Source organism: Carcharodon carcharias, chromosome 10, assembly GCF_017639515.1.
Source record: "Carcharodon carcharias isolate sCarCar2 chromosome 10, sCarCar2.pri, whole genome shotgun sequence".
Classification (NCBI taxonomy): domain Eukaryota; kingdom Metazoa; phylum Chordata; class Chondrichthyes; order Lamniformes; family Lamnidae; genus Carcharodon; species Carcharodon carcharias.
The window spans coordinates 126,640,650-126,664,791 of record NC_054476.1 but is presented as its reverse complement, the minus strand read 5'-3'; the positions used below and the strand labels follow the sequence as shown (position 1 = coordinate 126,664,791).

The 24,142-nt window shown below is 43.8% G+C and overlaps 1 protein-coding gene across 1 annotated transcript in view; it reads right to left on the bottom strand.

Annotated features, from left to right (window-relative positions):
- Nucleotides 1-22,372, bottom strand: part of LOC121282873 (collagen alpha-1(X) chain-like) — a 47,620-nt gene extending 25,248 nt beyond the window's left edge. Inside the window, exons 1-6 of the mRNA XM_041196685.1 lie at nt 22,218-22,372; nt 15,391-15,464; nt 12,422-12,461; nt 7,994-8,058; nt 5,079-5,240; nt 1,276-1,967 (exon numbers count right to left, since the gene is read on the bottom strand). Coding sequence (XP_041052619.1) covers nt 1,276-1,967; nt 5,079-5,240; nt 7,994-8,058; nt 12,422-12,461; nt 15,391-15,464; nt 22,218-22,372 — 1,188 coding nt within the window. The remainder of the gene's footprint in view (nt 1-1,275; nt 1,968-5,078; nt 5,241-7,993; nt 8,059-12,421; nt 12,462-15,390; nt 15,465-22,217) is intronic.
- Between the last annotated feature and the right edge of the window lie 1,770 nt (nt 22,373-24,142).

Genomic DNA, 24,142 nt, shown 5'->3' with positions numbered 1-24,142 from the left:
ATTCAGATATGAAATAATACAAATGAGGGAGATTCTATTTTACCCTCCCCACAATGCGTTACCAGTAACACTGAGCAGTAACCTGCAGCCACTGGGGTCGCACACTGTGACTGGCAGGTGCAGCAGCCAGTGGTGTGGGTCACAAGCTCACTGTTAACCTGCTGATGGGCTATTTGAAAATGTGGACTTTGTTCATCCATGAAATAAAGGTGTCAGATTATGGATGGGTATGAAGATTGACTGAGAACTGTCAGAGCAGCAGGTGTGAAGCTGGTACAATGACAGATCACAAAGTTATTGAAAATTCATAAAAATTGACAGTAATAACCTAGCACAGAACCATAGCTTTGTGAAAGTAATGAACTCAAATGAGAGTATTCATCTTTCTAACATTAAACAGCAGTTGGGAGTGTAGATCCCTCAGCTTTATTCCCGGCTAATAATCTTTGGTCACTGGGAACAAATGATTGAGGATGGATATTCTGTGAAAGCAGTGAGTTTGATTAAAGCAGATACAATGGCTGACCATTGCCTTCTTACCAACATTAAAGTCTCAGTTCATTTCAGGTGAGCTGCTGCTAGTAATCCTCACAAGGACCTGAACAAAAGAAAGTTTGTACATCCCATCACAATTTGTTTTCCTCAGCTCTCTAATCTGAATAATGCCACATCACCTGCAAGTTTGCCTTGTGTTAGCTAATAATGTAGGAAAAATAAAAGCAACAATGAAACATAATCAGGTTTTATTATTGGACCAGATCGTTACCAATCCAAGGTAGCTTTTGCTGATCAGAGGGCTGATTTTAGGCTTTAGCTCAATTTTCCATGGAGCCAATCACCTGAGGAATTTATATATTTGAATAATTATAGGTCCAAAACCTGTAATACATGATCAGCCATTGTTTTGTCCAATTTGACCAGGGCAGGATAGACTGGAGAGTTATGAGATAAAACATAACTACATTGAATTATTTAAAGAAATGCTGTTTTTAAATTGGTACACTTTATATGGGATTATTTTATGAGTAGTCCTGGAATACAGGAAAAACTTCACCCAGAGATGCAGGTTTAAATAAGAATCACAGCAATGATCATTAGAATTAGATACACAAAAAACTAGAGTGAAAACTAAGTTTTCCGAACAGCATTGTTTTAACCCATGGAAATATCACTGGCATTAAAATATAGCCAACGAAAAATCTAGACAATGTCTCAAAATCATTTTATCAAACGTGGACTTATCAGATGTCCCATGAAAGTAGATTGTTTACATACGCCCATGCAGTTATCTTTAATCTCTAACCAAACTCTATCTCCATGATTCAGGTTCAATATCAAACCAGCTGACGCAACTTCATAAAATGAATTGAAAGGCTGGAAGGTGCTCCAGACAGTAGCATCATTTACTTTGAAAACTACATAAGCATTCATTGAATATACTTGTATGATATAATGAAAGCGATAAATACCAGCTATTCTAACACGGTATATGCCTGTGTTAGCCTGGAAATCTCCATCTGTATTGAAGATTGTTCTTTGCCAAATAATTGGTCTGCCCGGTGCAGGATTGCCTTCCTCAGGTGCAGCTGAAAATGCAGTTAACTTCAAAAAGGTATTTGGCCCACTGGGTCCCACTGGTCCAGGATCACCTTTCTCCCCCGGAGGCCCTGGAGGTCCCACTGGGCCCATTATTCCTCTTGTTCCAGGAGCTCCTGGGGCTCCTTTATGTCCCGCTAAGCCATGGTGTCCGTTCAAGCCTCTTTCACCAGGAATACCGCGAGGTCCCCGGGGTCCTGGCCATCCAGCATTACCAGCTGTTCCAGGAGAACCAGGTGCACCTGGCATTCCATCTACTCCATCACGGCCAGGCCAGCCAATTGTCCCTGGAACTCCATTGTCACCTCTAGGGCCACGTGATCCAGGTAGCCCTTGTAGACCTTCCTTACCCTTTGTTCCATAATATACAGCTGAAAGAAAAAGGTATATAATATTATAATGCTTAGATTTAAGTACCTCATTATTCACTTAACTGCAATCATTAAACCATGGAATAGCTACAGGACAGAAGCAGGCCATTTGGCCCATTGTTTCCATGTCAATTCTCTGTAAGAGTTACTCAGCTCGTCCACTTCTCTCCTTTTCTCCATTGCACTGCAATTTTTTTCTTTTCAGATAATGATCCAATTCTCTTTTGAATCCATGATTGAACCTGCCTCCAACAGACTTTCCGGCAGTTCATTCCACATCCTAACCACTCACTTTGTAAAATAAGTTTTTCCTCATGTTGCCATTGCTTCTTTTGCCAAGCACCGTACACCAGTTTTCTCCAGTTCTTGACCCTTCTGCTGATGGAAACAATTTCTCCCCATCTACTCTCTCTGAGCTGCTCAGCATTTTGAACACCTTTATCAAAACTCCTCTTGATCTTCTCACCTCTAAAGAAAACAGCCCCAGCTTCACCAACCTGTTCATAACTGAACTCTCTCATCTTCATAGCCATTCTCTTAAGTCTTTTCTGCATCCTCTCCAATGTCTTTGCATCCTACTTAAAGTGTGGGGTTCAAAATTGGACATAAGAGTCCAGTTGAGGCCGAGCTAGTGTTTTTACAAAGGTTCACCTTTCTTGCTTTGTACTACTTTGAGTAGGGTTTAATGGATGGAGGGGTTTCCCGTCCTGCCACCCGAAGAGTCATCGGGGAATGCGTCCCGACTAATGCTGGCTGCCTCTCAGCCATTTAACAGTCTGAGTTGTGTTAATTGGCTGCAGGTGTGACTTCCACCCCCACCCCCCACCCCACCCCCCCAGGCAGACGTCCCACCTCAGAGAACTGCTGCCCAATCTAATTGACCGGCAGCTCTGCAATGCCAGAATGTCGCTGGGAGTGGTCATCACTGCAGTGACTACAAGCAGTCGCCAAAACCTAAGTGCCCGAGACAGGCTGTAAGTATCGGGAGTCTTTCAGGACAGGAGATGGGGAAGCAGATCTAGGGGAGTGGGTGCCCAGTGTGAAACCCCTTCTTTCTCACCAGAGGCTCGAGCAGCCCTCATCTCCTCTTGCCCACTTGACAGCCTCAGGTGGGGGAGCATGCGAGGCCTGGGACATAAATTGCAGACAGGTTGGGTGCAGGTGGGAAGGCAGTGACCATCCGGGTAATTTAACAGGTCCCCTGCCTACAAACCAGCTGTCAGAGGACTATTACATTCTGCCCTATGCCTCTATTCATAAAGCCTGCATCCCATGTACCTTATAACCCGCTTACTCAATCTGCCCTGCCACTTTCAAAGATCTGTGCGCATGAACCTCCAGGTCCCTCTGCTCCTGCCCCCGCTCTTTAGAATTGCATCCTTGATGTTACATTGTCTTTCCTGCCAAAATGTATCAATTCACTCTTCTCTGCATTAAATTTTGCCTGTCACGTATCCACCTGTTCCATCAGTCTCTCTATCCTTCTGACAATTCACAATACTTCCACGTTTTGCGTCACCTGCAAATCTTGAAATAGGTCATTAATATATATCAAGAAAACCATTGGTCTCAATACTAACCACTAGGAACCCTACTATATACCTTCCTCCAGTCCAAGAAATAAATGTTCGCCACTACTCTCTGCTTCACTCACATGAGGTGGCGTTCTCGCCAGAAGTGATACATCAACTGTGCAATATGCCTTCCCATATATGGACAGGAATGTTCTACTGAGATGCAATTGAAATAATTCAATTTTTCCCCATAGTAACACTGGGTGCTATGCACTCTATGCATAGCGCCCACTCAGGCATTGTAAGGGAGGTCGTATCACATTTTGGAAAGATTTGATAACCGCCCCTGCCAAATTCACCCAGCCACTCTCTACCTGGAGACTTCTGTCCCAGCACCAATGCTTCCCTTGCCTTTTTCCCCACTGTATGCCTGATACCTCTTCTCCACATAAAATCCTTAGCTGCTAACGATCATATCGGATAATTTCGGTGTTCTGTCCATTGTTGTTCTGTTAAATGGTGCATTTAACCAGGAGTGCGAACATTTCTCCTGTCCCTGTGTCCAATAACTATATGCAGTTCAGTGCCTTAAATGCAAGCTTGCCTTATCAGAATATTTTCCTGGTTCTATCAAACATAATAAAAGTCATCTTTCATTGAGAGATTAGCTCATTTTATGCTGTGAAGTTTCCTGTTTACTGTGCCAAGTTTCAATGCTTTTCTCTCCCTGCCTCTCTCAAAACTGTTAGCTTCTTCTGAGGGATGGTTTCATAGTTGCCTCATTCCACGAGTACTTTAGCTCAGTAGCATATTGAAATCTAATGAAAAGGGAAATGAGGGCATTAAAGGCAATCCTCCATCTTGTCCTCCTGTAACATCCACACACATATGGACACATTCTCCAAGAGATGTTACTGAAATATGTGAAAATTGTGGTAAACAGCAACCATCATGTGTCAGAGATGTCCTAAGCCTGGTTGTGAAGAAGACATTGAGACTAGGATGCTTTGGCAGAGACTGTTTATTGCTCACCACAGAGCTTACTTCTCCGCTCAAACACCAGAGCCCAGTACTGGCTGACTCTTCTTTCAATGCACATTTAACAAATCAATACCCAACATTTGTTCACCTTATTACTTTAAACTGCTGGGTATTTAACAACTATCAAACAGAACCTATTAGATTATAATATCATGACACAATACACCCATCTGCCATGAATATACACTTCCTTTATGGTCATCCCTGAGGTGCGAGAGCCACAGTACTGTTGTTCTTTTGGCTTTGCATCCAGATGAGAACCTTTGCTGATTTCCTATTGCTAGCTTAGAGATGGTGAAGCCAATTGTAGTGCTCATACTGCCATCTTGAGAACTCAGCACATGTTCATGGCTAACCAAAGAACTGCCCCTCTTTGTTTGCATATCAGTTTTTTAGCTGGCTAATGGGAGCACTGCAGCACTTGGGTATTGTTTCCAAGTGAAGGTTCACTTCTTTTAGTTAGTTTTAAATTAAAAACTAGGATTTATCAATTGACCACATGGAGCAGTCACTGTTTATGCACTTGATGGTAAAGTACTGTATTAATTGTTCTTACCAACACAATAGGGTGCTGGATTCTGCCAGCGACAGTTTGGCATGCAGTGTGATACTGGATTCCCCACCATTTCATAACCACGATTGCATCTGTAAAAAGCTGTCCTTAATTCAATTGTCCATGTTCCATCTTTCAGAGGAGGAGGTTTACCACAAGGAAGAGCTGAAAAAATTTTTTAAATTAAAATCATACTTATCATTGCCAGAATCCATTTGATGGTTTTGCAAACTCTGTTTGTAGTACAAAGACCACTCTGAAACTATGGGAAAAATAAACCATCAACAACCAAAGTAAGAGAACAGTGCACTGTATGCTGGACAAAGGGTAAGGCTTTGACATCATCTTCCAAATCAATGACCTCCACCACCTAGAAAGGCAAGGGCATCAGATGTATGGGAACACCACCACCTCCAAGTTTCCCTCTAAGTCACTCACCATCCTCATGAACATATATCGCCGTCACTTAATTATCAGAGTCAAAATCATGCAACTCTCTACCAAACAACATTGTGAGAGGTAAGGATGAACTTAAAATCCTGCACCTCCACAAAGCCAAAAAAAAAAACTTCTGAACAGCAAGGTATCCTGAGAACTTTGTTGAAAACTGGGTTGACCACTCAAAAGTCAGGTATTTTTATTTGGTGAAAATGAATCAACATCATGTCACCAATCATTGCTATCCTTTCACTGCTGCCCTTTCACTGCTGCTCTTTCACAGCTGCCCTTTCACTGCTGCCCTTTACTGTGCAAAAACAAAGTCTATTAAATCAAACGCTTTTCCTAGCTGATCTGATAGATATTCTCAGTGATGGTCCCTCTTCCTCCAGCATCCTAAAGAAAATATTCCTCCCAAAACTTATCTGCTATAATGTTGATAACTGGAATGCCAAGATGGCAAAGGTTAGTGTGTAGATAGTCCAAAGTGATGGGCACACAGGAGGGGCAAAATTCCAATGGTGCTGTCGTGACTGAGGCAGGTTGGACGTTCTTCTGCCTTGTGGTAGTTTTGCTGATCCTGTGCTATTGCTGAGGTATACAATCGCCACTGACATAACCCATAAGTCTGATATGCTGCTTGGAGTGGGAAGGGAAAGGGAAGGAATGGGTCAGCAGTTAGTTCCAAAAACAGCTCTGACTGGCTGGAGAGGGCAGCGCGTAAAATATCAGGGGAGGCTAGGAATATCTGGAGGTTTGACTGGAAAATACCTGGCAGAGAGGAGGGCTATGAAAAAATAGAAAAGGGCAATGGACTACAGGGGTGTAAGCCAAAGTGATGAAGCCACCAACAAGCCTCAGAGAGCTAGACCTTCTCCTTTACATAATGAAGGTACAGAACAAGAGGGACATGCTGTTTTGGGTCAGTGGTCAGAGGCCTGCTAAGCAACTGAAATGCATTGTAGATGATGGTGGCTGTGGCAGTGTTAGTTGTTTAAATGCTAGGCCTCTTTTGAAGTGTAGGAAGAAGTTTAACAACATCACCAAAGCAACCGATATAAGAAACCTGCTCCTCTTATCCATCATTCATTCACTTCTTGCACAGAGGAGTCAGAAGTGAAGATTAGATGTGGGAGTGAGGAGCAGAAACTTCATAAATGACAGCCCCTGGTTCCATAATCTGTGGTCTCAGGTTTGTAGAATCATGATCTAGAGGCGCTGGATGAGAATTACATTTCTATGGCGGCAACGAGGCCCACTTCAGACCCTCTGAGATAGATGGTTGGGGCCATGACTGACTTTAATAATATCCTCAGTTCTCATGTCTGAGAATGATTTGGTGCAATGTAGTTCTACTTGTAGTGAATGGAGCCCACATGGGACATCTGCATGCATACCCATGCGCACTTCACCCCCCCATCCCCTCCACACCATGACAGAAGCCTCTACTCCTCCATTATAAGGACAAATGTGAGAAAATACCACAGAGCACCACCTTGTGAGGACAACATGGCAGATGGTTGACAGAAAATAATTGCCCTGCTTGAAACTGCTGAAAGGCAGATATGCAGAATCTTTTCTTAGCAGCAAAGCTTGAAATTTGTAACATCTGGAGAGCGTGATCAGCAACAACTTGCATTTTATATCACCTTTAATATAGAACAATGTCCCCCAGCACTTCAAGTGTAATCAGACAAAAATGAGCCAAAGAATAAGATACTGAGTGGTGTGATCAAATGCTCAATCGTAGAGCTGGGTTTTTAAGAAGGTCATAAAGAGAGAGGAATTTAGGAAGGGAATTTCAGAGTATGCAGTCTACATTATTATACACACAGCATCCAACAAAGGGGCAAAGGGTAGAAGGGATACATCAGGCCAGATTCAGAGGAACAAAGGGCGAATTGTAGAGCTGGAGGACGATGCAGACAGAGAGAGCGCAATATTAAACGTGGGAACAAGAATTTTAAATTGGAAGAATTAGGTGAGTCTTTGCACTGTAGGATTTAGATGAGCTGAAGTTTACAGAAAATGGACAATAGGAAATTGCTCAGGAGAGCTTCGGAATACTCAAAGCTGGAGGTGGCAACAACATGGATGAAAATTTCAGTAGCAGCTGCTAGATTGTCTTTGTGATGTAGAAGATAAATGGTCAGAAGGTCAAACAGAGGTAAATAGGAAGCCAAGGTTGCAAACAATCTAATTCAATCAAAGTATGAGGCATATTCATGTGCCATATATACAGGCGATGGATGGTTACAAGGGAACCTGGAACAACGAATTGTCATCATTGCATAATTGGTCACGATATAGTGACAGGAATGCAGTTTGAGATTATTGGAGTATCAAGTGGAGCATGGTCCATAAGAGATTTCTTTAAAAGGGCAGATTTCCAACATTGGATCCATTGCATTTAGTAACTATCAGATTCTATATGTTACCTTCTCACTCTTAATTGTGGTTAAAGCTGTTTCACAACTCACATGTCATTCGTCTTTGCAGGTCACTTATTTCCACTCGGCTGCCTTTAGATTCTTGCAATTCAGAGCTGGTAAAATAGGAGGAGATAAATGGAAAAAAAGAGTAATTCTATGAATATTTTTGAAAACAATGGACAGCCCTGGTGTGGAATTTGAACACAGTTTGGAACAGTAAGAATGCACATTGGTTGTGGCACATTAAATAGAGTACAATTTTCCTCACACTGGATCCAAAGTAGGAAATAGAGTGTTTGGTGAAATCTGACTACTGCTCTTCCTTTCAATGGTGTTATCCAAAAAGACCTTAAACCTTTTCAGGTTAAGTACAGTGCATAGTACAGGAATTCCTTCTGTGTTTCACACACCTACATTCCATCTGCACCCTTCAAAATATAGGCTAGCACGCAGTTTCAAGTGAAATTTTGGGCAGTCTGCTCCTTTCCATCACTTGCTGGTTAAATGAGATGAAGGAAGTGCATTTGAAATGGTGAACCCAGATGAATAGAGAAAGGTAACAAGAAACTTTCTTCTTCCTCGATCCCGAATAATCCCTTTAAAACGATAGTTTGGAAGCATGATCACTCAGTTACTGAGAGAAAACACGCTATTGGCTGAATTTCCCAGCCCCATGATGGTGAGATTGGAGACAGAAAAATATTGGACAGCCTCCAGATGACATTCTTGTGCCAGGGAACAGATCAGCTGCCCACTGAATGGAGGTAGGCAGCCAATTTACTTACTTAAAATGCCACTTAGAAGTAATTTTGCAACATCACTGGCATCTTGCCAAATGCAGAGTGGCTTCCTGCCATGTGCGAAGGCTGCCAATTCCATGGAGGCAGCATCCTTGCCGCAGGTCATGGATCATTGGAGCCAGAGGTTGGATGTCATCAGGAAAGGCCACACCCACAACCAAGATAATGCCGCCTCTAATGAGAGGGTCCTACTGGCTATTCCCATGTGAAACTTTTGCCTCCAAGGACACCTACATATTGACGCTCTCTTGTGGTATCTGAGCTGCTTCAACAACACCCACCTCTCAAGGCAGAGCTTCAGGAGTTGCAGATGCTGACCTTCTGATTGGACCAGAATTGAGCCTGATCGTGTGAGAGCCCACACAGGGATGGCAAACATGGGGACAGCCAATTAGGAGGCATCCTTTAGAAACATTGTTTCGCCAGCCTCAGGAGCCCTTTTTCAACCTGACACCAGGATCCTGCACCCCATGGAAAAATCCAGCCCAAGTGATTAACTTCTCTGTCAGAAGCAATAAATATTTATACTGTTAAAAATTTGGGTGAAGTCAGGCTAAATATAGTTTCCTTTCATTAGTTCTCTGACTTTCTCCAACCCCTACTAATAACCATTAGACGACACTACAGAAAAAAACACACAATGAGCACTGCTCATTCAGTAGGAACAGGAACAAGTCTAATCTTCTTCAGATAAATTTCAGAAGCTGTCACAGGTCAGGTGGTCCTTATCTGTGTGGGTTTAGATCTCCATTCTGCCCTGTGGCATCACTTAAGCCAAGTGTCAAAATGAGGTAGCTATGGGGTGTCTAAGGTAGTCCCACATTTAGATATGTCACAAACCATAGGGTCAAGAAGGCAGTTCACCACCACCTTCTCGAGGACAATTAGGGATGGGCAAGAAACGCTGGCCTAGCCAGTGATGCCCACATCCCATGAATGAATAAAAAGATGATACAGAACTGCAGAATATTCCCAGCTCCAATCCTTACCTGAACATTTTGACATTATTTTTGCATTCAATGCACTCAAAAACTATCAGCAATCATTCTAATTTAGTATGAGTTTGAGTGCAGATTAGCAGCAATTTGCGATCTTTGCCATCAAAAGGCAAAAGATGTTTGAAGGCATCGAGTGTGTTCAAAGCTATCCAGTGCCCTCAAAACTATCAAGGGCGCTTAAAGCTATCTAATGAGCTCAAAGCTATCCAATACACTCAAAGGTAACTAATGCGCTCAGCAACCTGCATTGAAAAATACAAGCAAGCTAATTACTTATATAACATCTGAATTTATTTAGTTTTTTTCATTTAGATCAGAAATTCTTTCCACAGTCCAGTACATGCTTGAGAGCAGGCACCAGATTGCCGTCAGTTAATTCATTTTTGTCTAAGGTGCTATGCTTTTCGCCCACCCAACCCCCAAGCTCAAAGGCTAAACTCTCCCCCTGCTCCTCCACACGCTGAGTTCCAAGGCCTAAACTCTTTTCCCCTCAACCCGTCTCCTCCACCACCACAACAGTCTCAGGGTTTAAAGTATCACACCCTGACCCCAGTCTCAGGATCTAAAATCTTGACCCTGTATCCTCTCTCTCTCCAGTCTGCAAACTTTTCCCCACCCCCACCCCATCTCCAAACTCTTCCCCCCTCTCCCTCCATCTCCAAACTCTTCCCCTGATTCCCATCTCCAAATTCTTACCCTTTTTCCCTCCAAACTCTTACCTTGTCTCCCTCCAAACTCTTAACCTCCCTCCCATCTCCAAACTCTTCCTCCCCCCACCTTCCCATGTCTAAATTCTTCCGCTCTCGCCCGCTAAACTCTTTCCCATTCTCCAAACTTTTACCCTTTCTCAAACCAAACTCTTACCCCCTCCCTCCAAAACCTTACCCTCCTCTCCCTCTCCAGCCTCCAGGCCTTGGGCCTAGCTGAACTCCAGGCTCTGGGCTCTGCTGAAATCCAGGCCTAGGGCCCCGCAGAACTCGGAAACACAGTCCTCTCCCTGGAGCTCAGGCTGCCTCTGAGTCTCTCCATCATTTCCACTCCCTGTCCCGCCAGATACTTATCCCATTGCCAGCTCCCTGGCTGCTCCCATGCCAGCTCAAAGCTGGAGCGGCCTCACCATCACCTCTGTTCCGCCTGGCCTTGCAATCTGAACCCTGGTTAGAGGAAGAGGAAAGCTGGAAAAGGAAAGATGGAAGGGAAGGATGAAAGAGGGAACTTAGGAAGAAAGAGGGAAGGTGTGAAGAAAGAGGGAAGGGGCAAGGAAAGAGGGAAGAGGGAAGAAAGAGGGAATGGGCAAAAAGAGGGAAGGGGAAGAAAGAGGGAAGAGGAGAAGAAAGAGGGAAGGGGAAGAAGGAGGAAACGGGGAAGAGAGAAGGAAGGAGAAGAAGAGGGAAGGGAAACGATAGAGGGAAGGGGGAAAAAAGAGCGAAGGGGGGAAGAAATATAGCAGGGGAAGAAGGAGGGAAAAGGAATAAGGAGGGAGGTGGGGAAGATAGACGGAAGGGGAGAAAACGAGGAAAGGGGGAAGAAAGAGGGAAGGGGAGAAAGAATGTGAGATGGGGGAAGGGGAAAGAGGGGAAGAGAACTGCTGCAATTGGGGGGAGGGCGGGTTGATGGGGGTTTAGGGATGAAAGAAAATTGCTTGGAGGGGGTGGTTGGTGATGGAGAAAATTTCTCTGTTGGTGGTGGGGAAAAAAGTGCTGCAATAGGCGGCGGGGGGGTTGGGAGCTGCAATAGGTGGGGGAGGATGGGTGAGGGATGGCACTGGGTGTGCTGGCAGGGTTATGTTGCACTATAGGTTATGAAGAAAAACATAAAACCAGCTCATTCAAACTTCTGTAAAAACTTGATTTTTCTAAAGTTAGTTCAGTTTTAGGGTGTTTGAAGCTATGGAAATTTAGAAATTTGGAAAATAAGCTTTGATTATTTTAGTTTCTGAATGTTTAATGTTAATCACAAATGTTTGAGTACTGCGGTTTGGGGCAACTGATGACATTGATGTCAGCTATGTTACTTGCAATGTTAAATGATAGCTAAATGATTGCTTTAGAGTGCAATTGATGTCAAATGATAGTTCTTGATTGCTTTAGACAGCATTTGATGGCAAATGATAGCTAATTCATTGCTTTTGAATTCAAATGATGTCAACATTTGTGGCTCGGGTAAATATACTTCACAGAATAGCATAGGCATCTGCCAAAGCACATTTATTATGCACTCAATTTGATTCAAACCATGTTCATTGATCTGAGGTTTTGTTTGTCTAATACCTGATCTCTAAGAACAGCAGCCCACAGCACAAGTGTGATTGTATTTCATCAATGATTGGTTAGTTTGAGCTGTGAGAATAGCTGGTTTGACAGTGGAAATGTCACCCTGGTACAGTAGGACTCGGCCTCCTGTTCCAGCCTTGACTCCTGAGTGACTTGGCTGACTCTAGGGAGGTAGTTCTATTGGCACCTGGAGTTGCGTATGGCAGCAGAGTGTCTATCTTAGGAGAAGAATGGTGAGGATTTCCTATACTTTTGATTGGTTCCGTTGAATGTGCGTCAGTGATTATGATAACCTGGGGTTCCCATTCTACACAGTACAGTCCCACCATGAATCCAACATTGTTACTGTGTCACCATTTACAGACAGCCCAATGTGAGATCAAGACTATTGAAGGAAATACCTACGTGAATGCTCGATCCTTTTGTCCAATGGATTCCTCAGAGTCTACAGAGACAGATCAGGAAAAGTGCATGTCAGTCTCATAGCATAAGGTTCAGAGACAAATTTACCTGTTTGACGATAGAGTTTCTGTCAGAATTTTTCCTTCCTACCCCCCAGAACCAGGACCGGTCAGGCAGATGGGGTTGGGGGGAGGTGGTGGGTGGTTTTGGGCATGCAAAAATCAGTTAGGATATCATGGGGCACCATGCCTATTGCCAATCTGCCTCAGCAGAAATTTTAGCAGTGCTGGGGGGCTGTCAGTCAGTCCATCTTGGGCTAATTGAAGCCCTTATGAGGGCAATTAATGGCCAATGTCACCAGCAGCAATGGTGGTGCCCATGCCACGTGGCAGGGCTGCGAGGTATGCTCCGGTGGCCTGACTGCAGGGGGTGAGGGATGGCGGTGGTAGGGGTGGGGGGAACAGGTGGCAATGCTGGAGGGGCTTTGCCTTCCTGCTCTTTCACCCTGTTTCCAGTGGAAAGCGCTGTTCCAACTTGATCACTTGATCAGCCCCCCAGCCTCTCGATCACTGCCCCACCCCTCACTGGGACCTCCCTTACTGTCTTAGGTGAGGTTGCCCCACTTACCTTATTCTCTAGCTTCCATTGCTATTCCTGGTAGCGAGTCAGCTGCAATCTCAAGTGGCCACTGCCCCCACTGCCCTCTGATTGGCTGGAAGCTCTTGATGTAGGGACATCTGTGCTCATGGGGGCTGAAGTCACAATCTCAGGCCACACAAAATTGCACCATGGCTTCCCAAGGCAGCAGAGGTGGGTTCACCCCTGTTGAGTGGGGTCACCTCCTCTGCTTTAAATCCCAGTCAATGTTTCCATTTCAATAGATAGCAGCTGAATTTATGGTTAAGGTGTAATGTTTCATCTAATTTAATATGGGATTAAATCATAGTTAATGTAATATCACAGAGAAAAGGAAATATATCTCACACAGGCTCTCAAGTTTAACAGTTTCTGTTAATTAAATACTGAATCCTAACCCTTTATTTTTCCTGTAAGATTCCTCTCGGTTGTTACTGCATAAACTCAATGGTAACTTCAGCAGAGCTCACTGATGCTTAGATTGCTCAGCTTCTGATCTCATTACAGCCTTGGTCCAAATGTGGCAAAAAAAGCTGAATTCCAGAGTTGAGGTGAGAGTGACTACCCTTGACATCAAGGCTATATTTGACCAAGTCTGGTATCCAGCATCAATAACAAAATTGAATTCAATGACAAGCAATGGGAAAGCTCAACACTGGCTGGCGTAATACCTGGCACAAAGAAAGATGGCTATATAGGTTATATGGAATTGTATACAATGTACAGCATAGAAACAGCCCACCCCAATATGTCTGTAATGTTATGGGATGGGGTGTGGTGGGCGAGGCCCAGGGCAGCCTGCCCACCCTCAAACAAATGAGGCCCTTAACTGGCCATTGGCCACTCTTCTGGTTGGAAGGAAGAGTTCAGGGGGAAGCCCGGCAGGTCACTCTGCTCAGGCGGCTTTGGCAGAAAAAGTTTGGGTGTGGGGGAGGTCACCTCCATCACTGGCCCCTTTTCCAGATTGGGCATCTCACCCCCACCCCCTACCCCTCCCTCGGGTGGTCCATTCCGACCTGACCTTGCCATCAAAACCCTATCCCGCTCTCCCCACCACTCCGAGACAGCTCTCCCATCCTTGCCATAAGACGTCAAACCTACCTGACCCTGGGGGCTCCAGAACTTAGACTGGCAGCAGTGGACACCACTCGATATGATGGGACTACAGAGATGCTAGCCATTCAGATTGGCTGTCAATCTCAGCTGTCTGAGACAAGATTTCTGCCCAAGTCAGGAGCAAGATCCTGCCTCCAGCCTATTAATGCTCCTTGGAGCATTGAATGGCTGCCGGACAGCTGTGACCAACAAGGATGCATTCCCTGTCAACTCTTCAGGTGAGCCCACCATCTGAAAAATCTTGCCCTTACAACAGCATTGGAAATCCACTACTCGGTCCCATCCTTTCATAAACTTAAGACCCAATTTTTCAATTTATTTCACTGAATTTCAATGATCTTTTTGCGAATGAAATCCTGAATTGTGATATTACTAACACATGAATGTTGCACATGTCAATTCTAACCCTGGTGTCCAGTAGCTGGTTTTATAACATTGTTTTGTATGCATTCCATCTTCATATCAATATAAAGCGTATTGTTATATCAATAAGTGAAATGGTCCAAACAGAAATCCAGGTTAATGGTAACATAGAGATATTTACCCCAAATTTAGCTGATTAAAAAGCTTTAAACCAAGCAATTAAGAAGGCTGCATGAGGTAGAATTGCTGATTCGTTGAGGAGGCACTCTCCCTATATTTGATCAGATCACAGAGAATGTGCTAACCTACATTTAGGGATCCCTGAGCACACAGAGAAGCATTGGAGTTTGACTGATGAAAAAAATGAAGTACTAGAGTAGAGAAATGGTAAGTTTCTCATTTCGTGACCAGCTAAGACCACCTACTCATTAAGGCACTTCAAGCTGATCAAAAAGAAACCCCCTTCTCAGTGATAGTTGCAGTTTTCACCATTGAATCAGCCATGCCTAGAGTTCATGGAGAATGAACAATTGGATGTGTGCCTTATGTGGTACAAAACATAACTTGCAGTAGGATTGTGCTGCCATGAAGGGAAAAGGATCAATACATCTTTCATTCCTTCTCAGCACAGTCCTGAAGAACCATGTCCAAGTCTGCACCAGAGACTTTCTGTATAGTGAAGATGTTGAACATCTTGGGCCCACACATTCTGATTTGAGCTAGTCCTTATTTAATTAATTAATTAGATTTGTAATTATGCTGCTTTAAAATATCAGCACAAATATGTAATTGAATCTCTTTATTACCAGGGGTTATGTGAAGAAGACAGATCTGAGGAGTTGGGCTCAGTCTCTTACCTACTAGGGATGCATGACTCTGACACAGGAAAAGCCCAGGGAGAAGCACGTTCAGGACCCAAATAGGTGCCATTCTGAAAAAAAGCAAACACATTTAGTACATGAGTTTAGCTGAGCGTTCAGAAAATGGAGCTGAGAATAATGGAAATTCAACTGATTTTGAAACCATAATAATCAACTAAGGAACTTAATAAAATCACTGACTCTTCATTTCCAATTCTAGATATCCTGACCCTAACTCTAAAACTCATCCCAAGTATGAAAGTGGGATTTAGTTCCTCAAATTCTTGTTTACATGTTAATATCCCAGCTGCAACCTTAATTCTAATGTTGATATAACAGATTGCCAGCGAATGACCTACGCAGCCCCCAAAATTGGTGGCAGACTGTCACTCACCTCAGGCTTTCAGATCCTCTCTGAAAATGTTGCAGAATCTCAGTCTTTTAAATAACTTAGTCCCTCCCATAATTTGCATAATACGATCCCTTTCTGGCTTGTCACTGTACACAGTGAGTTATTTGGTTTATACAATGCCAGGCACTGAGCGGAATCAATCACTCAGTGTCAACAGCTTTAAAGGGACCTTTCTGCTGACTGAAACCCCAGATTGAGTATTAGAGACCAATTCCCCTTAAGAAATCTGTAAACAAAATGGCAAATTTTGTGCTGCTCTCTAGCATTTTTCTGTGGCTTCCCTTCACAATTCCTCAGGTTATTAGATGCTTTTAGTGACATGTCCAATACCTAGCAAAAGTCAGAGAAGGGTGGGAAACAGGGCATGGTCATTGCGTACCTAGTAATGAACTACATGATGAAGGTGCTTAGTTTATTTAGTTCCTTCCTGAATATGAAACAGAAGTAGGTGCTGAAGTTAAAGCAAAGAACATTCTTTCCAATGAATCTGCACTGATGTTTTTCTCCACATTAACTACCGAGTCTAATTTCACTCTCCTGCTTGCTTCCACAACTTTAATATATCTCTTTGCCAACCAAATATTGGAAAGTCTGAAGTCATTCTCTTTCACCAGAAACCCTGTTCCCTAACCCCAACCCCAACCCCATCCCTCTCCCTGGCACCTGTCTGAGAAAGAATCGAACCATTTGCAACCTCAGTGTCACACTTTAACCCCGAGATGGGCCTCCCACCAGATATCCATGCCACCACTAAGACCCTCTACTTTCACCTCTGTAACATTGCTGAACTGCCCTGCTGCCTCGGCTCATCTGCTGCTGAAACCCTCAGTCGTGCCTTTGTTATCTCTAGACAAGGGCCACTAGGGGTAGGCAATAAATGCTGGCCCAGCCAATGAAGCCCACATCCCATGAATGAATAAAGAAAAAAAACTTGACTATTCTAATGCAATCTCGGCATATTCCAATGCTATAATGTTAAGCGACGCTGCAATTTTCAAATCTGCATCCCTGACAATGATTTACCTCATGTTAAAAACAAAAAATACATTGTGTGCTTATGAATTCCTTCTCACTGGGAAACAATAGGACTACATGTGATGGAAGTAAATATGGCATTGCATGCCCCCTCAACCTGGCTACTGTATCCTCACGAGAAGTCACGTTAGACTGATTCCAGACAGTTGGCATTTGCCTGTAGCATGTATATCAGATTGTCTCTGTCAATGCCAATTCCTGACTAACTTCATGAGTTCCTTTTTTAAAAAACTAACATTTTCCCTATTTTATTAATCCTTGTCCTCGTCATAGTTCTTAATTGGAAAAAGTGAAACAATTTTCATTTTGGATATCAACCATTCCCAGATCGAATACTGTAAGTCAGCTTCATAGTTAAGGTTACTCCATTCTGCCCAAACAAAAGATATTGACCGCCAAGCTTAGAAAAGCACCCAAACACGACTTGTTCAATTTCTGTTTTATTTCCAAGGCAGCCATCTTATTTGTGGGACTGGCAATTTAGTCCAAACTTGGTTAAATTATGCACAATTTGTACTGAGAGTCAGGCCGATCAGGAACTGGGTAGAGTTTTCCAAAAGTCATTTCGATTAGATTTGCACAGGCGGCACAGCGAGGCCATGACCAAAATATTATGCAAAAGCACAAAATGCTGGAAAAACTCAGCAGGTCTTACAGCATCTGTGGGAAAAAAAAACAGAGTAAACATTTTGAGTCCGTATGACTCTTCCTCAGAGATTTTTTCCCATAAAATTATGGTCTGGGCTAGATTCAAAGTCACAGCTCCAAAGACAAAGGAGACTGCATAAAATTGCTGTGCACCAATACCCTTAAACCAATTTCCTTCAACTGCATAAAAGCCATAGTTAGGATTATTTGCATCTATGCACTGCAAGAAATTTCAGTCATCACACAAGGGCAGACAGGGCTCTAACCTTCTGTATCTTCTGTTTCAAGATCTGGTACAATGGACCAGAAGTAAACATATGTGCCAGAAAATAGAATTAGAAAACTATAGGTGATTACAAACTCAAACATTCAAAGGTTTATTCCAACTTATGTGAGGATGCTAAGTTTGTATTAAGGATGACAATTTGATCATGATATGCTATTTTCCAGAAAAGACTCATAGAACTGAGATGACCTGATAATTGCAGCACACGTGGGGCATTCACAGTGCAACAACACTTTTTTTCTTTCTAACAAACTAGGTTTACAGAATCTTAACTGATCATGTTCACACTGATAACAAGAAGACATAACATTTCACATGTCCCTCAGTCCAAATATAATGAGCCAAATGGTGGAAGATGACCTGAAACTGATTTAATAATCAATCATTTAATCAGGCTTATGAGTATGCATGGATGGTTTCTGGGAGGATAGGCATGTTTTTCATGCTCCACCAGTCATTGCACATTATGTTGACTTCTAGCTGGTTATCATGCCCTCAATCAGGCAGACATATAACAGATTAGATTCTGATTCACCTGAGATATTGTGCACAGTCTCCCAACCACAACTGGCTCACTGGGCACTATCGATGGTACAGTTTGTGACCTGAAGCAGTATCCTTGCTCCAGTAAGCACATTAGTGTTGCATTTTATCCAATAATACTGTTGTCAGTCAGGCATAGTTGTAACAGTTTTGTAATATTAAATAGTTTAAAATGTACCTCTGGCATAACATGATGATTTATCGTTTTAACCATGAGATTAAATAACTGCTCAGCTGTCGGACACCAAAAAAAAAACCGGAGGCAAAATATTCTCCCACGAGATGTGGGCACTTTCCCAGGATGTGTAGTTTGCACTGTTTGCCAAAGGAGGAGAACGTGCCTTACAGTTCTCTGCCATGTGCCTTTTTATTGGGACATCCTGATTTGTTACTGATTTTTACATGAGGAGATGATGAAACCCATAAAATAATTTCTTGATCAGGGACTATTTCATTATCTCACTCTGTAGCTATTTCAAAATAGTCCAATAGCTTGGCCATTGATCCCATTTCCAAGGGGGCTGAGAAAAAGTGAATATTAATAAGATTTTTGGTGATCTAGTCAGAAAGCTGGATGGCCGAAGTGAGTACCTATCTTGCTGGTTAGCAAGCTGACACAAATGCCTTCTCCTGGCATACTGGGATGCTGATGACTCACCAAGCTGGATCGTAGAAATACATAGGCTGGGATTTCCTGCCATCTCAGCCATTTTATATCATTCACCATTGCCTGTTTTGGGACGAGGGAGCAGAAGTCCCATTTCCAATTAGTCTCCATGGAAAGTACTTGGCGAGACCAGAATGTGGAAGATTGGTTGCAGATTTCCTTGCCCCTATTTTTCTTGAAAGAGAATAAGCAGAAGTATAGCTTGCCATCTTTCATCTCAAGCTGGGAAGTGAACACACTGGGAATTGTCCCCTTTCTTCCATGCTCACCCAGGGCACCAGCTCATTTTTCACAATCTTACAGCTGGAACTAAACCTTCATGCTGCACTCTGGTTATTGCCTGCTCTAACCACTTATGCACTGTGGTTTCATTGCTCCCCTAAAACCAATCATTTGCATGCATAAACAATAAACACTCCCTTCCACTTTAACAATTGCAGTACCCCAACATTTCTTACTTCATTTTGCTCATGTCACTTGGCACATGCTTCTCAACCATGAGCCTTACCTTCATTAGGCACACAATGCCTGCCAAAGGCATTTCCACTTTTAAATCCCTAACTCACTTTGAGGACATTGCCATGGGCACTCGCTTAGTTTTGAAAGGTTGGTAGCATCTTGCCATTATAGGATTAGTAACTGAGCACTCTGGCATTAATGAATGTGTGGCACCAGGTGATTCACAGAGCATCCAGAGTAGTGAGAGAAAGGGTGGACATGTGCCAACTCCCAATGGCATCCAAGGAGAAGGTTGCTGATGGCTTTGCAATTGTGGGAGCCAGAGCCAGCAGTTAATCACTCGAAAAGGAGGATATCTGAGGAACCTTGTATCTGCATGCAGGCTCTGAGATCAATCCCCAAGGATGGGCAGCAAATGACAAATGGGCCAGAATTTTTAGCTCGGCATGCAGGGGTGTGCCCAACCTGTTCGAGCATAAAATAGCACGTGATGACATCAGGTGAGCGTCCTGATGTCATCCCGCACTCGCACGATATTTCGGTCAGCCAGCGCGCGCAAAAGCTGGAAGCACGCCCAGCAACAATTATGAGGGCAATTAAACGCATTTAAGTTCCAACTAACTCCGATTTTTTGTGGTCCATCCAACCTTACAGTTGGCGGACTGGTGAATCTGCCAGGCGGCCTTTGCATTTTTGGCGAAACCTCATCCACGAAATGGGTTGAGGTTTCGACCAGTGATTAAAAAACATAAAAACTATTTACGCTCTTATTTAACATGTTCATACTCATGTGACAGAGTCACATGAGGGGACATGTTTTCTTAATTTTATATTTCTTTATTTTTATTGTTAAAAATCCTCAGGTCTCTGAGGCAGCTCTGTACTTCAGGGAGCTTTTACTGTGCACATTTGCGCACAGGCACAAAATTCAGCGCTCGTGTCCCTCCTGTCCCCACACCAGGAGCGCTGAGCGCTGCAGTGTGCATTTCACACTGGCTGGCCATTAATTGGCCAGCCAGTGTGAAGCTGTGGTCAGCGCCTGATCGCGGGCAGCCGTCTGCTTTGTGACCACTCCCGGGTCCACCTGCCGCACCCGCCCGACGAGGGCAAAATTCTGCCCATTGATCTACAAATTATGATGAAGGTAACTTCTAAATCCCCTAGTTAATCCAACTCCCAATTACATTTTAGTTAAGGCAACAGTAAGACACATAGATTTTAAAAGACCCAGGCAAAGTAACATACAATACTCTGAAACAATGGAATTCAAAATGAGTTTTCTTAACTTCAGTTCTTTGTAGACAGCAGCTTAAGGCTTAGACACTGGAGGCTTTTCACACTTGTTTTAGATCTTAGAATGCCTACCCTTACACACAGCCTTCTCTCCTTTATACATATTTTCCGCTTTGAATGCAAATTCCCATTGTTTCACTATGTATTTGTATTTCACCTCTCTAATAATAAAAAATAACTATCATAGTACCAATTTTACCAATAATCTTTGGGAAACTAAACACACTAGGCAGAATTTTGCCCTTGATGGGTGGGCGGGCCCGACCGGCTCGATGGCGGGCGAGCAGCCAATGGCCGCCGCCGAAACGGGCCCCGCCACAATTTTGAATGGGCGGGTCAATTAAGGCCCACCCAGCAGGCCACCCGATGGGAAGCGCTATGCACTTCTTGTGCAGGGGGTGAAGGGATTTCCCGACTGCCAGAGTGTGCTCTTTTGCGCATGTACGCGAAAGAGCGCACATCTCCCTGAGATTAAGTGCTGCCTCAGGGAGAGCATTGAAAGTTTTTGAAGGTTTAAAAATAGAAAAATTAAAAAATTATTAACATTTCCCCCTCATGTGACAATGTCACACGAGATGGGACATGTTAATAAATATCACAGAAACTTTATTAAAGTTTTTTAAAACCGACATGAAACATCATCCCGCCAGTGGATGAGGTTTCAGGTTTTTTCAGAAGCCCGCTGGGGCTCCTGGCCTGCCCACAAACCTTAAGGTTATACGGGCAGGGCTTTTAATTGATTTAGCTACCCTGTAAATGGCCTCAATTGGCCATTGACAGGTTGGCGGGTGGACAGTTAATCGCGCTGTCCCCCTGCCTTCCTGAATATTTAAGTGGGGTGGAATGAGGTTGGGGGTTCCTCCCGATGTCATCCCGCATCATTTTCATGTCGGTGAGTGGGCCCCGCCCCCAGCTCGCCAACGGAAAAATTCTGCCCACTGTTTCTTAACTTCTCCTGGCTAGGTGAAACGTTTCACATCCTCATTTGAATTCAAGCTAGTCTGGTTTATTTAAAAATGCTAATATTCCCTTTATACCTACGCCTACCTACTTAACATTTGAAAGCTAGCTTATCTTCTGATACAACAAAGCCTTCAGACCAGCTGCCTTTAATTCAATTAAGTCACACACACACACATATACACACACACACATTTACACACACGCACCCCCACTGACACAGACTCCACTATCGCTCTACTTTACATTATGAAAATGATTATATCTTCCTGACACCATTATCCTCCTCAATGTTTTCATCCACTCCCATGCCCCACCCTGTGAGAATAGCTGACCCTGACACGGAACCTGCCCTTCTACCAAACTCAACGCCCCACTGTGATTGTGACTATCCCCTCCACCACCCAGCCCCCTCAAATTCAAACCACAGGAGCCCAACATTGGTAAAACTAACCCCACAGCTTAGCCCCCTCATTCACCTTACCTGCCCTATCTGGAAGCAGCCCTCCACGCTGTTCTACATGATCACCGTGCCCAGGATATAAGGCCCTTCCTCGTTCTGCATCTCTGCACCCTTCTGTCCTCCCTTCCTTTCCTCTTCTGTACCTCTCTGCACCCGAGAGCCAACCTTTACACACACCCCGGCCTTGTGCAACATGGTAAACCAGCTGGCCATATGGGGTCGTGATCTTACGGGAGGTGGCCAATTAAGGATGCTGGGTGGGTCCCCAGGCAGATGCCCAATCCGAGAACCCAAAGCTGTGGATGGCTGACAGCCCCACTGGTAGAGATGGGCACTGTAGTTGTATGTAGGGGGCAGTGAAGGTGCCTCCAAATTGAGGCAAACAAATGCAAAAATAAAGAAAGGCCACTGCTACCAGAACATCGCTGTGGAGGGGGATCCCTTTCCATTGGGCTGCTGGCAGTGGCCGTTGACCCTCTGGTCTGTGGCCCTGTGGTCCTGTGATGAACAGAACAAAGGGATAGAGAGCCATATCAATTTCAAGAGACCTGTATTGAAATGCAACATTCAACTTCTCAACTTATTCCTGCCATGGAGTGAGTGCCAAGAAAGAGTAAGGTGTTCACTTCTATAGTATACAAATTATAAATTGTCACAAGGAGATCCCTGAATAAGAAAAATCTAGGCACATACAATACTGGCAGTTAGGGGATTACATTTTGCTGCAATTTATTTGAACCAGGGAATTTTCTTGGGGTGCTGAGGAATACCACTTTTGTGAAAAGAATAGGATCTATACTGGTGGAATTATTACAGGGGTCATTGTTGGGGAAGATGCATTTGGCCACTTCAGCTTGCAGATTTGAAGAGGATTGTTAATACATTGGAAAGATGCTTGTTGCATGCTCTGTGTGTCTGTAACAGCAGGAATCTCTTCTGGCTCCTCCACTTCATTTATTTAGCTCCTGACTTGGACAGGCTGTCCTTCCCTGCCTGTTCCATAGCTCTGTCTCTTTGGATGGCAAAACTGCAGTGCCATGTGCAGCACACATTGATGGTCTTGGAACCTTGGTGGAGTTTTATTGCATCACACATCTGATCTCTCCAAGGAGCTGAAAAGGTATTTTAAGAATTTTTCTGTGCACTTCAATAGATCTGCATGCCGCTCATCAAGCAGAATCTTACTGCCTTAGTTTTTAAACAAGGGATGGGACTGTTTTTGACTCCTGACCATGATGGCTTTTGAGTCCCACCCAGCTGTGCAATCATACCAGAGGTGGCAAATTAACAGGTTTCCCCCGGGGTCCCTGTCCTGTTAAGGCCTTTGGAGGCTCCTCCATCTTCAGCTGCTTCATCAATGACCTTCCTTCCATCATAATTTTAGAAGTGGGGATGTTTGCTGATGATTACACAATGTTCAGCACCATTTGCGACTCCTCAGATACTGAAGCAGTCCATGTCTAAATGCAGCAAGACCTGGATAATATTCAGGCTTGGGTTGACAAGTGGCAAGTAACATTTGCGCCACACAAGTGCCAGGCAATGACTGCACAAGAGAGAATCCAACCATCGCCCCTTGATGTTCAATAGCATCACCATCACTGAATCCCCCGCTATCAACTTCCTGGGGGTTACCTTTGACCAGAAACTGAACTGGACTAGCCATATAAATACTGTGGCTACAAGAGCAGGTCAGAGGCTAGGAATCATGCGATGAGTAACTCGCCTCCTGACTCCCCAAAACCTGTCCTCCATCTAGAAACATAGAAACATAGAAACTAGGAGAAGGAGTAGGCCATTCGGCCTTTCAAGCCTGCTCCACCATTCATTATGATCATGGCTGATCATCCAACTCAATAGCCTGCCCCCGCTTTCTCCCCATACCCTTTGATCCCTTTTGCCCCAAGAGCTATATCTAACTCCTTCTTGAAAACATACAATGTTTTGGTCTCAGCTACTTTCTGTGGTAACGAATTCCACAGG